This window comes from Lynx rufus, unplaced genomic scaffold, assembly GCF_022079265.1.
Source record: "Lynx rufus isolate CCGP_SWC_20201006 ecotype Redwood Valley unplaced genomic scaffold, mLynRuf1.p SCAF_20, whole genome shotgun sequence".
Classification (NCBI taxonomy): domain Eukaryota; kingdom Metazoa; phylum Chordata; class Mammalia; order Carnivora; family Felidae; genus Lynx; species Lynx rufus.
This window is the reverse complement of record NW_025814835.1, coordinates 24968311-24984950: the sequence shown is the minus strand read 5'-3', so window position 1 is coordinate 24984950 and position 16640 is coordinate 24968311. Positions and strand designations below refer to the sequence as shown.

The following is a 16640-nucleotide window of genomic DNA, read 5'->3' as shown; positions in this document are numbered from 1 at the left end:
GACGAACACCTTGGCCCCTGGGGAAAATGTCTCAGCACGCCTCTTGCCACACATCCCTGAAGGAAGGTAACGGCATCCAGGTGCCCCGAAGGTCTGCCAACTGTACCACCACCAATGCCAGAGACACACACTGCCCGGGGGTGTGGGGAGGAAGCGGACAGGAAAGAGGCGGAGAGAGGACAGGCCAATGAGCATGTTGATCTCTCCTTTCAGAGGGCACAACTGCAAACAAAATTCACACAAGGAGATCTCATTTCCCAGCCACGCCCCGTGTCTAATTCCTGGCTTCTCCACAGGCGCTCACAAATTAGTACAGGATCTGCAACCACAGCAACGTGACGTGAGTAGTTTGCAATACTCAACAATTCACAGCCCTCTTCAATTTGTTTATATATAAGTAGAGGCACAACGTGCTTCAAAGATCATGGTTCTTGACAATGGCAGCTACATGGAGACTAAAGAGTAGAGAGTTGCAAATATATCTTTAAGACGTTAAAGGTTTTCATTTCCAAAAATTAGAAAGGTCAGTTTTACTTTATTTTTGATAAAGCAGGCCTTTACTGTTAAACACACACAGGCTTACATCCATCCTCTCGCCCTGGCCCCACCTACGTTCCAGGGCTTGGGTGTGCCGAGACACAGGTGCCACACGGCCCCCTCCTTCAGGCTCACGTGTACCCGTCTTCCTCTCACGCACACTCCCACAGGGCCTTGGGTACAGGGAGTACTCCCCACCAAGTGGCTACAGGACACTGGATAGCAACTCCAGTCAGAAACAACTGAAAAGCAAAACCATGGAAACGGGAAGTTTTCCCTGCCACTAGAGGGCAGGAGTCTGTAAGGGAGGTGGAGGCCGGCAAGGGAAGGCTGCCTGGTATCTCTCTATTCGAGGCAAACAAGGGAGCTACATGCATCATCAATGTCAGTCTACACCAAGACGCTTGATCCAGTAAAGGCAGCACTGTGCTAAGGGTCGGCACACCTAGATACCTTGCACCTATCACAGCTGTGGGGAGAAGAGATGACACTATCCTTTTCCAACAAGTTTCCCACAGGCTTAAATATAAAATACCTTACATTGTGCTCAGTGAAACAAGCCAGACACAGGAGGACCAATAGTCTAGGATTCCACTTCTAGGAGTTCCCAAAGCAGCCCAACTGAGAGAGACACAGTGGAGTAGAGCTATCAGGGCTCAGGCGAGTGGGGAGTTTCGGTTTTGCAAGATCAAGAGTTCTGGACATGGATGGTGGTGATGGTAGGCACGACCACGTGGAAGTACTTTATGCCACTGAACTGTGAACTTAAGAATGGTTACCATGGTCAATTTTATGTTTTGTGTACTTGACCACAACAACAAGCAAGCAACAGCCAAGAAGAAACCTCTTCGAGAACACCAAGGAGCCTGACCACCTTGAGCAGAACACAAGGGAGCAGTAAGGTAGAAGCTGGGAATTAAGAACACTGTTCTCCAGAATAGAATTTTTCCTCCTTTGCCACCGCAGTTAAACCCACACTCTTGGACAGGAGGGTGATGGTGGGAACACCACCAGGTGGATTTTCCAGCCAGCCTCGTACATCAAGGAAGGTCTCAGCTGCAGAGTAGATGTTCTCCAAGCTTGCAGAGGCCAGTCCTCCAACTTCTGCCCTCCTGCCTCTGGTCCACAGCTCAGGTTAGTCACTACTAGAGACCACTCAGAGCCCGCTCTGGACAAACTAGTTTGCGAGTGACCTGGACAGAGCTAGGTGTTCAGAGTCCATTATTTCTCAAGAGCTGCTCATGTGTAGCTCCAGGCATCCCTTCTGACTGCATGCTGACTGGCCACATAGCAGGGTGGGGGGCTCCCGGGCAGCTGCTAGGATTAGTCATGCTGGGCAGACTTTCGGCTGGGGAGGCACACATCTGCTCTGTTTCAGCGGCACAGCAGATCCTTCTTCACTACCTCCATATAACCCTTTAAAAACACCCACCCACTTAAAAGATCAACTAAAATGAAATCTGTTGGAATAGAAGTTACAGCCTTCAAGTGGGGGAAACTAATTTCATTTTGTTTTGGTCGTGGTGTGGGATGTTATTCAACACGATCAACAGGATTCCATCTGCTGGGAATTTTTTTTTCTTGCCTCAACCCTTCCTGCCAGGAAGGGAAAGGGGAGGCATGCACACCTTGGTGTAAAAAATCTAACAAACTCACTGTCCCAGTTTTACCAAGTGATAGGCTTGGGGAGGGGGTTGCAAACAGAAGATGGCAGGAGGAAAGTTCCCTCTTTCTACTAGTGAGTTAGTCACCAACCACAGTAGGTACTATGTGGGCAAAGTGTAAGACAAGGTCCATTTCTCAAGTAGGTCATCACTAACTAGAAAGACAAGACGAAGATGCCTGCAAGAAGAAACAGCCAGACAGTAAATGATCAAAGGCTAAAAGACGTGGTACAAACGTCTCACACCAGTGCCGCCAGCCTTCCCCCCAAGCAATGCCTGCTCTTGCAGCCCCTCCAACTTAACCCATCCCAAAGCCACTTCTTGGTTTCTTCCTGCCACTTCCTTCAAAACCTGTTCCTCATATGGGATCTAAAACAATTGAGTGATTTCACGTGCCATTCATCTCGGTCAGGACTTACTTCACTTAGCAGAACACCCAGCACATAAGGTATAAACTTGTCCAATCACTAGGCTGTACACCTGCAACTGATGTAACCTTGTGTGTCAACGATACTCAAAAGTGTTTTTTCAAAAGCCTGTTTCTCTCCCAGTCTGCCCCACTGTAAACCCCACAGCCCAAACGACCTCTGCCTGTGCCTCACCTCAGGCCACCCATCTGACCCCTTGCCTTCAAGGCCTTCCAAGTACACAGGCCTCCTTTCCTTCAACACACCCCAAGGGAACACACCGCAGCCTGGAGCCACTGGCACACACAACTTCCGCTGGGACACTCTGTTCTCTCATTCCCCGCCCCCCACCCAGTCTTCTACTGCTGGCTCCTTCCCATGACCCCTTCAACACCTTCACCTCACCCCACACCTTATCCACAAGCTTCTGTGCCTAATGCCATGTGTCACAACACTTTGCTGGACTTCCGTGACCTCCCCGTGACCTCCCCCAAATGACAGGGCCACATATACCTCCCATGACCCAGCACAGTGCAAGTATTCAAGTATTTGTAGAATGCACACAACAGAGAAGGGTAGTCACAAAAGGCTCATGAAAAGCAGAAAATCGGACAGTACAGGAGGAAGATTTCAGTTAACCACCTTGTCTTCCTTCTGAATGAAGCCACATGAAAGTCAACTACTAAAGAATTTGTGCTGCACAGCTAACACATGTGGAGTGCTGTGTGCCAGGCACTATTCTAAGGACATGTCACATAGTAGGTCATTTTATTCTCATAAGCCCCCTAGACCAACTTTCACTCCCCTGTAACTGATGAAGTAACAAGTATAGAAAGAGTGCTAACTCACCCAAAGGCACAGAGCTAACAATGGATGAACCAGGATCCCAATCCCCAGATAGGCTGGGGTCCAGAACCAGTGCTCTGACCACTCTACCGTGCACTTTCTCTTATGGTGCCTCCTTGTCACCTCCCACTGACACCACAGCCCCATGAAAGGAACCCTCCTTCTACTCTACTGAGCAGATTCTTGCCTTGGCCACCAGTGATCTCTTAGCTACAACACCAGCGGGCACTTGTGGGACAGCCACAGCACAGTTTTACAGTTTGCCAGTAGCAACAAAGATGCCAGGGACTCAGCAGCTCCAGTCTGCAGGGGAAACTCAAGCCCACCATCTACCAGCCAGCCCTGTGCTCCCCGCTCCCACCACCTGCACTTACCGTTTCATCTTCCAGTCTGAGCTGGAGGCTCGTGTCTCCCTCCTTGTAGTCCTTGGTTAACTCAGCTGAGCGCCACACTTCATCAGGGTCAGGGATCCAGACCCTCGTGTACTGGAAGATTAAAACAAGAAACTCCGATAAAGCTTTCAGGTTTCTACTTATGTGTCGCTACCTACGAGGGGCCCTCCAGAGAAGTTATAAGGCCATCTGGACGCCTCTTCCTTCTCGTTTCAAAACACAAGATGGTCTAATACCATGACAACAGGTAAGTAACCCACGGGAGTGGGGACAGAGGGCACTTTATAGATCCTAAGAGAACACCACATCTAATTATAATTCTCCCGGCAAGACTGCCAGGCCAGCATCTGGTTACATCCACCAGAGCTCTGCACCATCATCTCAAGGGTGGTACAAAACAGCAATGTCAGAGGCAGCGTCCAGCCAACAAAGAACAGAACAACACATGCCAAGACTGAGACAGGAGAGCCAATCTTCAAATCCTGGGAACCTCTGCTCTGATACACTGCATTCAGGGACAAAGCCATTTTCCCACAGAAGTGAAACACAGTGGTCAGCAAATCGAAAGTGTATTTACATACTCCTAAGTCGTCAGCAACCTCAATTTATTTGTGCATTCTTTGAGCCACAAACATACCCAAAAAAATCCCCCTCCACCTCCCCGAGCAGCTAGGAGATCTGCAAAGTCATTAAGCTGGAGAACTCCTAGCAGGGAAGGATACAGCCCTTGGTAAGTGAATAAGCCCTCTCCATCCACCTGGGGGGGGGGGTCGGCCCTGACTGCACACTACAATCACCTGGGAACATGAAAATACCCAGTCCGAGTTCCACCTCAGACCAGCTCAGAACAGGAGGAGACGGGAGCGCCCCAGGCGAGTGGCGTGTGCAGCTGTGGACACCAGTCTCCCTTTCGTAGGTATGTCATCGCCACAGGGCCTCTTTGCTTTCAACCTGGCTACGGGTGCACCCGCGCACACAGTGTCGTGGCCACAGAACCTTCTCAGCAATCCTGAAACGAACAGCTCTTAGGACTGAAAGGCCAGCCAGAATGTGTGCCTGGGTCAGTATAACCAACCTTGTGGAGTGACGACTCCACGCCCTGACCTTGTGGTCAGTCAGCTGCCCGGGCACAAGGAGCCGGCAGGCTTTAATTTTAGTCCTGCCATCCCCCCCAACTTTTTTTTTCACATGGTATTTTCCTCCAGATGGTCACTGGCCCTTCATTTTGTTTTTTAACATTAATTTTTGAGGGGGGTTGGGGAAGGGAAGGGCAGAGAGAGAGAGAGAGAGAGGGAGGGAGGGAGGGAGGGAGGGAGGGAATGAATGAATGAATGAATGAATCTGAAGCAGGCTCCAGGCTCTGGGCAAAGCCTGATGTGGAGCTCAAACCCACGAACTGTGAGATCGTGACCCGAGCTGAAGTCGGAAGCTCCAACTACTGAGCCACCCAGGTGCCCGGCTGACCCTGCCTGCACTGGTCTCTAGGTCAGTATCGAGAACGACTCATCAATACTCATTAGTGGGAAAGCAAACCACCACCAATTTGCATCCCTGGTGTCCCAGCTCAGGATACAAAGCCAGAGTCATTTTTTGCATTATGAAGAATCAGGTTCTCACAGGATCTCCACTCTGCCTGTGAGCCTGCTGGAATGACTGCATCTTTATGAAGATGCTATCGAGCTTTACAGTACCTGAGTGCTTGAGAGAAAGACATTAAGAGTGCTCTGAGCTACCTCCAGAGCAAACTTTCAGTATTTGCCAACGGTAACTGTCAACACTACTCCCCTCAGGTGTCCTAACTTCCCTCCTCCGCTGTGATGGAAGCCGATCTTCCGCCCAGCTCCACGGACTTTGATGGCCCTGTCCCCAAGCTTCAGATGAGGGATCTTTCCTTAGCCTCCCTACAGTTCCTGTCCCTCTGAGCTTGCTCCTGGGCCTTCCCCTCCAGGCAGAGGGAGTACAGCACACCCAAGAAACAGTCCTCAAAGTCTCCACTCCATATAAAAGATGTCAGGAAAGGCTCAAGAGAAGAGTGACAAAGAAGAATGAAGAAAGTCCCAATAGGAACTGAGCAGAGATAATGATGCTATGTGGATATCAAGCTGTGTGACATCCTGGAAGCCAAGGGGGTCCAGTCCCAACCCACACAGGGGATCCAGCAGCCTGACCCCTGCTGTCCATATGCCACACCTGTCCATTGCGCCCAGCATCAGGGAGGCTCACGGCCTGGCACTAGCTGTTTAATTCTTATTCTGGGAGGGTCCACTCATCTACTTATACAAATCTCTTCTCTCCAAATAGACTAAAAGCACCTCGAGGCAGAAGATTTTCTCCATTTTCCTATCCCACAGAGCCCAGCACAGGATCAGCGCTATAAGGAGACTAGAATGATGCTTCAGATCTTTGCTGCTGTGAGGACCTCAGCCTCACAATTCCCTGGGAGCTTGTTAGAAATGTAGCATCTCATGGGAATGCAAGCTGGTGCAGCCACTCTGGAAAACAGTATGGAGGTTCCTCAAAAAATTAAAAATAGAACTACCCTACAACCCAGCAATTGCACTAGGCATTTATCCAAGGGATACAGATGTGCTGTTTTAAAGGGACACAGGCACCCCCCATGTTTATAGCAGTACTATCAACAACAGCCAAAGTATGGAAAGAGCCCAAATGCCCATAGATGGATGAATGGATAAAGAAGATGTGGTGTGTATACACACACACACACACACACACACAAAATGGAGTATTACTCAGCCATCAAAAAGAATGAAATCTTGCCATTTGCGACTACATGGACAGAACTGGAGGGTATTATACTAAGTGAAATTAGTCAGAGAAAGACAAAATCCTATGAAAAGATGAAGGGAAACAAAAATATAAAAATGGAGGGGGACAAAAACAGAGGAGACTCAAATATGGATAACAAACTAAGGGTTATTGGAGGGGTTGTGGGGGGGGATGGGCTAAATGGGGAAGGGGCACTACTCCTGAAATCACTGTTGCACCATATGCTAATGAATTTGGATATAAATTTTTAAAAATAAAAACTAATTAAAAAAAGAAATGTAGCATCTCAGCCTCCACCCACACCCACCGAATCACTGCATACCCTAAGTACTTGCTGTTCTGCTCCTGCAATCTGTGCTCATACTTCCCTTTGTACCTGGGTCAGCCAAACTATAGCCCTGGGCCAAATCTCATGTACTGTCTGTTTTTGTGCAGCCTTGGAGTTAAGAATGGTCTTTAAATGGTTAAAGGGTTTGCAGGGGGAAAAAAGGTGCTATCCAGATGATAACACGTCAATTACGTGAAAGTCAAATTTTGGTGTCCATAGATTTTATCAGTACAACAACAGCACATACTGTTTGAATATGGTCTATGGCTGCTTCTGCATGTGGAGGATGGTTGTGTAAGCCTGAAAGGTTTACTATCTGACCATCGCTGTGAAGTTCGTTGCCCTCACCCTTTATACATGTCGTTTCCTCAGTCCAAAATGACCTTCCCTCACTTGTCCGTGTGGGCAGAATCCAAGTCCCAGTTCCCTGTCCTCACTGAACCCTTACCTTCCCTGGGTTAGCCCTCACCCACTCTGAGGTGCTGCAACCCCTTCCAGGATTAACTTTACGGTTGGTTCTGCAGGCATTTCTTTTACATCAGTTTCATCTCACTACTTCAAGCTCTTTCCAATATACTACGGGGCATCTCTGTATCCCTAGCAATATAACAGATGCTCAGTCACGTGTGCTGAGACAGGAATCAGTAAGTGATGCACTTATGAAGCACCCGGTTTATATGGTAAACACTGTAGTAGGCACCATGTAATCAAGTATAAACATGGAGATCTACACCCTGACTTTAAGGAACGTACCATCTAGTTGAGCAGATAATTCACATAAAATTATACTCTGAAGGGTGTTGTGACCAATTCCTAACAAGAGTGATAGTTATTCAGCACAGGTGGGCAAGCAGCAACGATTGATGCCAACTCTGGAAACAGATGGTCAAGTGCTCCTCCTTTTAACAGACCTTGTGTATTACAGACCTGATCAAGCAAGTTTTAGATTCAAATCAAGTAAACCTTTGAGCACCTAATATGTGCCCGCTCCGTGCTAGATGCTGTCATTTCCTCCATGTCCACAATGAAGATACATGTGGCCATGCGCAGAGATGAGAGCAGCTCACTGTGAAAGCAGAACGAGGTAAACCCTGCATTATGATGGTACAGGATGGGCAACATCTGCAGCAGGCCTTCCCACCTTTATCCTATTTCATGGATTCTCAGCTTAAAGTGCCCACAAATTACTGAGCAGAGCTCAGTTACCCAATGTCACGCATGCCACACTTGATGAGCAATTGATAGGATTGCCAAGCACAATTTTAACCAAATTTTGCTTTATGTGCTGACTTAGCGACCACCACACCACTGTCCCTTCCCTCCCCAGACCTACCCACCTGAGGAAGATCCATTACCTTTGTAACCCCCAAACAAGGCAAAACATGATCAATGCAGAGTCAACAGTCAAGTGAACAGGCTAAGAACTTGGAAGGGGTTTCCACTGGAGTGATGGAAATATTCTCCAACTAGATAGAGGTTGTGGCCACACAGCCCTGCAAATGTATTCATGCCCCTGAACTGTTCACTTAAATAGTTCATTTCATGTTATGTGAATTTCACCTCCATTTAACATAAACTGTTTTTGTTGCAGATGACGCCAACAGTATCCTGTACACGCTCTATTGGCATGGGTCTGCACTTCTAATGCCTGAAGAAACAGGAAGATAAAACACATTCCTTTAACAGAAAATCATCGATTCTACAGGCCAGATAGAAACTCCCCATAGCCAAGGTTCTGTGTTGCCTCTCACTTTCTCACCTTCAAGGAATTCCTTCAAACAAATCCGACCTCTACCAGCTTTCCTGGAGGCAGATTATAGGAAAGACCAGCTGACTCACATAACCCAATTATAGCGCCACTGAACTTGTCACTATCCCGTTTTAACAATGTTTAACTCCGTCATATCTAAAGAGATAGCAATCTGACCCAATTACCAAAAAAACTTGCGGTTTTTCTTTTGGAAAGAGCCCCGCATATTAACCGGAGAAGGCAGAGTTCTCTGAATTGAGATGCATCAGCATGGAGAGCTCTTCTCCAGACGCAGGTTCCTCCCTCTCCTGTCTGTAGGGCCTGCAAAGGCAGCTCTCTGCTGGAGGCAGTGATGGCCCATGGCAGTAATGCTCTACCCCAGCTGCACCCTACAACCACCTGAGGAGCTTTTAAAGCTTCCCACGCTAGGTAACCCCCTCTGACCAACTACATCAATCCTTGAGGGGGAAGGGGGGTGCGAACCAGGCAGCGGTTTTTAAAGCTCCACAGGTACATCCAATGCCCCCCAAGTTTGCAGGTGAGCAGGCTTCGGGTTTTATTTGGTAACTCATCTGCAGGCACCATGGACCCTCATGCGCCCAGAGGTCTCTCCTTACCCACCTGTGGTTGAACAGGACATTCCAGCCCGAAAACACTTTAGCTCAGGATCCAAGAATAATCTCCAGAGATCCCCTGCTAAAATATAAATGCCCTGTCGAGAAGGGAATCACATTTACCCGTTTGCATGGATCATGATGCAGTACAGGAGCATGGCTGCGTGGGCTCTACAGCCAGACAGCCTGGGTAAGAATCTAAGCACACTTACTAGCCTGGGTAAGTTGATGAGTGGCTCTGAGTCTTGGTTTCCTCAGCTGTACAGTGCAGGTAAAAAGATGTATCTCAGGATGTGGTCCCAAGAATAAAATGTAATCCCACAGCATCAGAGAATTACAAGCCTTAGGCAACAGCGACAGTGGTAATAGTATACACTCATCTAGGAATCCTAGGCCAGGAGTGGGATCCGGAATGGGACCCCGCAGAGAATTAGGGAACAGGAAAATAGCAGGCCTAAGGGATTTCCTCCAGGTTACTGGGATCCTTTCAATGTCCTGCAAGTTGTTGTTCATAGATAGCCATGCCATGCCTAAAAATCATCAGATGGATCTAGCCTAAAGTTCAAAACCCCGAGAGAAGGGATTCTCAATGCTGGCTGGCATTTAAGAATTATCTGCAGATCTTTAAAAAAAAAAAAAAAAAAAAAGAAACACCAATGCCCATGTCCCACACTTGAGTAATTAAGATCTCAGAGTAGAGCCCAAGCACTGTATTTTTTCTTAGGCTTCAAATGGATGTGCCAGAGTTAAAAATCATGGTTTCAGAAGAAGCCTCAGAATCAAAATGGACTTTGGGGAAAGGAGAACATTCACTCCCTAGAATTATTAATAGTGCCACCTCCACAGCCTTACACTAAAATAAGTAACTTTAAGTACTTTAATCCTTTCATCTTAGTTTAAAACTGGAGAGCAGCAGGGTTATCACCTGTGTATCACAGAGAAGAACACTGAGGGTAGAAAAACACAGAACAACTTGCCCAAGCTCACAGTGCATAGTTAGGGTCAAAGCCATGACCAGAGAAATCTGTGACCTCGAGTCTTCTGCTGTCGCCCCCTCGTGGAGAAATGCTAACGATTCCAGCAGCCCAGGTCCCACCGAGGGTATATTTGACACAGGCAAAGCGTCCTGCAAGCACACACAAAAACAAGTACATACAGCCACTTACAGGGACGTGCCAAGTTAAGCCACCAGGTACTTTAAGAATCAGAGACTGAAGACTGGGTTGCAACATAGCCTTGAAACTTGAAGCGAGGCAGTGTGGGCACCGTCTCCTGGGAACGGACTAGAGGGGAGCCCACAGCCTAACCTGGTGGCTGACTGGATAAATTGCCCGTCCCCTCCTCCCCGTGTTAGGGCACCAGGAGCCGGCACACTGCCTGCCTGTTCACAGCTGTACCCTTCGCAGTGACATGATGTCACGGTTAGTAGGCACGGAGATCTCTGCTCTAGGATTAAAAACTCAGGGCTCTGGTTGGGGGTGCAAGGGGAGTCCCTTTTGCTAAAACTGACAATACTCCATAGCATTTGCTCAGGACACGAATTTCATGCCAGAACGCCACGAAGATGTAAGGTCAAGTTGGTCAGCCTCTACCCCTCAAGCAACACAGAATCCACATTTCTCCACACAAGACCAGCTTGATCACAGAAAGCAGCATCGGCGAACAAAAGTCACCAGGATTGAAATCAGTGGATAGGCTGTGGGCTCCAAAGAACAACAAATGTTACAAGGCAGGGCCTGGGGCTCAGATGCCGCCTGAGGCAGGAAGGCTCACTCCGGCAAAGGACCACAAGCTGCTTCCCCAACCTTGCCTGGAGCCCAAGGCATCACGTGCAAGGAGGGGAAGCAGACAACCAGTGCTAAGAGGCTACAAATCCCTCTAGGCCAGAAAAACACATACTCCTCATAAAAATTTGAAATATCCATAGCTCCATTCTTCAAGTGAGGTTAGGAAAGCACACACATACTTTGCAGAGATGTCATAAGTGATGTCCTCTGTTTGGTGTAATGGTGTCCATTTTGAAACAATACTTCTATGAATAGGGAAGAAAACACTTTGGCAGGTACTGCCCTGTTGTAGGAACCATGAGAACACCTCAGCTAACTGCCCTTATAGGAGGAAATGGGTCACATTTCATCCTTCTACATAATAAAGTCTGCAAGACAAAGACTAGACTTTTTCCACCTATCCAAGCAGGACCACCCACTATCCTCTCCCACATTAGAGGCCTGAAGATCACGTTCATGGGCCCAGACACCAGGTGCATCCTGAACCCAGGCCTGATGATTAAACCCCTAAACTGGAGGGGACAAAGTCATGAATATCCCCCAACCAGTATGTTGCTGAGCGTCTTCCCTTCCCTCATACTGGGCTCCTACTGGATGAACTGGAGAGCAAGAAGGTTAAGATTTAAGTATCTGAGGGGTTAACATCCAAAAGATATCAAGAACTTATAGAACACTAAAAAAAAAAAAAAATGGTTTAAAAATGGACAGAGGACCTGAGTATGTTTCCAGGGAGCAATACAGATGGCCAACAGACACGTGAAAAGAGGCTCAACATCACTGATTAGTGAGGATTATCAGGGAAATGCAAATCAAAACCACAATGAGCCATCCCTGGACACCTGTCAGAATGGCTATAATCAGACAAAGTAGTGTTGGTGAGAATGTGGAGAAAAAGGAACCCTTGTGCACCATTGGTGGAAATGTAAATTGGCACAGCCACTGTGGAAAACAGCATGGATGTTCCCCCAAAAAGTAAAAATAGAAATACCAGGGGCACCTGGGTGGCCCAGGTCACGATCTCATGGTTCGCGAGTTCGAGCTCGAACTCCGTGCTGTTAGCACAGAACCTGCTTCAGATCCTCTGTCCATCCCCCCTGCCCCTCCCCTGCTTGCTCTTGCCCTCAAAATTAAACATGAAAAAAAAATTTTTTTAAATAGAAATACCATGTAATCCACTAATTCCACTATTGGATATTTACCCAAAGAAAACAAAACACTAATTCAAAAAGACAAATGCACCCCTATGTTTATTGCAGCATTAGTTAAAATAGCCAACATATGGAAACAGCCTAAGTATCCACTGATAGATGAATAGGTAAGAAAGATGTGGTTCATATATATAACGATTATACAGCCATAAAAAGGATGTGGCCACTTGTGTCAACTTGGATGGACCTAGAGGATATTATGCTAAGTGAACTAAGTCCAAGACAAATGACATGATTTCAGTTATGTATGAAACCAAAACAAAAAAACACAAAGGAGTGACCATAAAGGAGAAACAGACCCATAAACAGAACAAAACTGATGGCTGCCAGAGGGAAGCAGGTGGGGAGGAATGGGCAAAATGGGTGAAGAGCAGTGGGAGGTAGGGCTTCCAACTATAGAAAGAGGAAGTCATGATAAAAGGTAGAGCATAGGCAAAAGGGTCAATGGTACCGTAATAGCACTGAACAGTGACAGACAGCCTACACTTATGATGAGCATAACCTATAGACTTGCTTAATTGTTATGTTGTACACCCGAAACTAATGGAACATTGTGTCAACTACATTTCCAGAATTTTTTTTTTCCAAAAAGACTCAGCAATCAGGTACTGGCCTGAACTTCTAGCTCAGATTTTCCATCTATCCAGTGAGGAAATGCTTCCACATTAGAGCTGTTAAGATTAAATGAACTGGCGTATAGAAAACATTTAGCACAGCATGCAGCACACAGTAAGGGCTCAGTAGTTACTGTTATGCCAGCAGGAACTGAGGCCCAGGGGGCCTCAATGAGACATGGAGACATCTACTCTAGGGGAGTACAGACACAAGCAAGTAATCCCAGCAGAACCACGAAGCACCATGGGAACACATGCCCAACTCCTCTGCTTTCTCTCCTGAATTTAGCTCCTCCTCCTCCAGCACTAATGCCTACTTCCTGGTTTCTCTGTTTGCTCATCCCCTGAGAGTCTTCCCAGACTGGTAATAAGCTTCCCTTTTCCCCCAAATGCTCTTCACTGGGAAGCTCTCTAACTTACAACCAAAGGGAACTATATGTAAATCTTCTGTGCGTCCAGCACTGACAACTCAAAAGCCATGCATATTCTGGGCCACAGGTAGATCCCTGAGCCCCAACCCAGATCTCTACTGAACTTGCTCCATGTTCTTTCCTAAAAAAGAACTAAGCTAACCTGAATGCCAGGAAGAACTTTAACTTCATGCAGAGAGATTGGGATAGAAAAAAGCCACTCAGCATCCGTGGAGTAAAGGAAGACCGAAGGGGGGGGAGGGGGGAGCTAAGAAGCTAGCTTCATTCTGTAACAGATTAAATGCAGTTAAATAGCAAAGTTACAAAACCCAATATTTCCTGTTATTTAAATGAAACAAGGGGCACCTGGGTGGTTCAGTCAGCTAAGCATCCAACTCTTGATTTTGGCTCAGGTCACGATTTCATGTGGTTCATGAGTCCGAGCCCTACATCGGGATCTGGGCGGACAATGCAGAGCCCCCTTGGCGTTCTCCTTCTCTCAGCTCCTCCCCCACTTGCATGTGTGCTCTCAAAATAAAATTAAAAATAAATGAAACAAAAAAGTCAAATTTATCAGAAGGAAGATCCATCTACCTATTCCCGTCACTGGTCATCACAAGCCTATCTTTGATCTTTGTTTTCTTACATGCTTACAACACAACATCACCTCAATCCAGACTTTTGAACAAAGGCTCCACTCCTGATTGTGTGATCAGGCACGATTCTGTCTGAATTCACATTCACTACCTACATGTGAAGCTAAGGAACAAAGCAAATGTCTATGTGGCTGGTGAAGGCCAACTTTAGCAGTTCCCGCTCTACAGATGTTAAAAGGTTAAGCAGTACATCCTCAAGTGACAGACTGACACCAAGATGGGAAGGACGTGGTGTTCAGGGAGCACTGCTGAGTCATTTTATCCAGCGGTACACTTGGAAACTGCAGTTATACTAGAGGCTTAGAAACCACTATAAAGCAATGTGTTCAGGTGGAAGTTTTGGAAAATTCATCAAAAGTCCTGCATGTCAATGACAAGTTGGTTCTGTAAGATGCTAAAGACACTTGCTGAAGATGCTAAAAAAGATTTACTCAAAGCTAGTACATTCCATGCCGCTAAATATATGCCAGGACCCCACCAAGCAGCTAATACTTTGTTAAAATCCTACTTCCAGCAACATGACTATAGTCCTTGGAATAGGCACTCTGTCTGCATAGAGGGATCAAGTATGTGAATTAAGTAATCCACAGTCCTATCACACATATGTAAGTCACTGAAGACAGTTTTCCAGAGCACAACATCTTCATTTCCACCTAAGCTCTCTGAAGCACTCTTACTTCTAAATTCCATTTATGGGAGCACCTGGGTGGCTCAGCCGGTTAAGCGTCCAACTTCAGCTCAGGTCATCATCTCGCAGCTTGTGGGTTCAAGCCCCGCGTCCGGCTCTGTGCTGATGGCTCAGAACCTGGAGCCTGCTTTGGATTCTGTGTCTCCTCCTCTCTCTGCCCCTCCCCCACTCATGCTGTCTCTCTCAAAAATAAAATTTTTTTAAAAATAAATTCCATTTATGATGCCATCACTGGATAGTTGTTCTCTTTCGCTATGTAGGTATATACTCCTGCTCTCCACCACCAAAGACTAATATATTTCTCTCCTCAGAGAAACAGTCTTAATTTTTAATCACAGTGACACTTATTAAAAAGTCTATCAGCCCTAGACTAAGAGGTAAGTCCATTGTTTTTTTTTTTTTAATTTAAAACCTGTTCCACTCTGACTTCTATAAGCAACAAAAGCCAACAGCGAAGTCATTTCAAGCTAAGCCCTCTTCTGCAAACACAACCTCACAGAACAACGTTAACTGAGAAAATGCATTAGAACCATTCTTTTCCAGGGAAATTTTTGGGAACTGCCCCAACACATGAGTATGCGGACCTGTTCTTGCTTTGCCTATAAGAGATCCATCCAACTTAGAATTTAAATGCCTTACACATTTGCATTTGGGACTGAAGCCAGCTCTCCATCTTCTTTCACAGCTCAGAGCATGTCAGCCTCCCCTCCCCCCAGTAGTCAAACACATCTTGAGATTCTTCAACAGATATTCAACCGTTGCATATCCCCATAAGCTACAAGGCCTACCAACAAGAAAATAGACTCTAGCTCATTTGTTCATAAGGATTTACGGAACACCTACCACATGACAGGCAGCATGCAAGATGCTGGGACACACAGCAGAGGGAAAGGACATGTCCCCATCTTCAGAGATACCCAAGCACATTGCGCAATTCATCTACTCCAGTGGTCCCAACTCCCTCAGCAGCACAGACATTCACAACATGGGACCTCACCCAGTCCAGGTCATCACAGGAAAAGCTTTGCTGAAAAAGCAAGTTCCAAGATGAAACCTACATGGACAAGGAGTTGGCTAGGCCTGGTGGGGAGGGAGGAGCATTCTAGGCTAAAAAGTCAGCTGCAGACAAGCCTCGGACAGGGAGGAGTAGCACTCACTGAAAAGCTGCAAGTCAGTATGGGCGAGCTGCAGACCTCAGAGGGCAAGGGCTCCAGTGACTGAGATGTGCAGGAGGCTTGTGGAAGTCACATTACAGGATGTTCAGGTTATTCTATAACCAATGGAAAACTGTACATGGGTTTTAAATACAAAGAGGGATGTGGTCTAACTGAATAATATTAGTATTTACACATCCAGATGGCCAACTGACGCATGAAAAGATGCTCAACGTCACTCATCATCAGGGAAATGCAAATCCAAACCATGAGGAGCTGTCACCTTACAACTCTCAGAATGGCTAGAATGAAAGAAACAAGTGTTGATGAGCATGTGGAGAAAAAGGAACACTCACGCACCAGTGGTGGGAATGTAAACTGGTGCAGCCACTGTGAAAAAAAAAGTATGGAGGGTCCTCCAAAAATTAAAATAGAAACACCATACGATCCAATAATCCTGCTGGTATTTACCCAAAGAAAACAAAAACGCTAATTCAAAATAATACACACACCCCTACGTTCACTGCAGCACTATTGCAAATAGTGCAAATTGGCAACAGCCAAGATACGGAAGCCACCTACGTGCCCATCAACAGATGAATGGACAAAGAAAATGTGGTATATACACACACTGGAATATCACACAGCCATAGAAAAGAATAACATCTTGGGCGCCTGGGTGGCGCAGTCGGTTAAGCGTCCGACTTCAGCCAGGTCACGATCTCGCGGTCCGTGAGTTCGAGCCCCGCGTCGGGCTCTGGGCTGATGGCTCAGAGCCTGGAGCCTGTTTCCGATTCT

At 46.8% G+C, this 16640-nt stretch overlaps 1 protein-coding gene across 1 annotated transcript in view; it reads right to left on the bottom strand.

The window, feature by feature from the left end:
* Window positions 1-11591, bottom strand: part of MYO5B (myosin VB) — a 203581-nt gene extending 191990 nt beyond the window's left edge. The window contains exons 1-2 of the mRNA XM_047086219.1: window positions 11532-11591; window positions 3829-3939 (exon numbers count right to left, since the gene is read on the bottom strand). Coding sequence (XP_046942175.1) covers window positions 3829-3939; window positions 11532-11591 — 171 coding nt within the window. The remainder of the gene's footprint in view (window positions 1-3828; window positions 3940-11531) is intronic.
* Between the last annotated feature and the right edge of the window lie 5049 nt (window positions 11592-16640).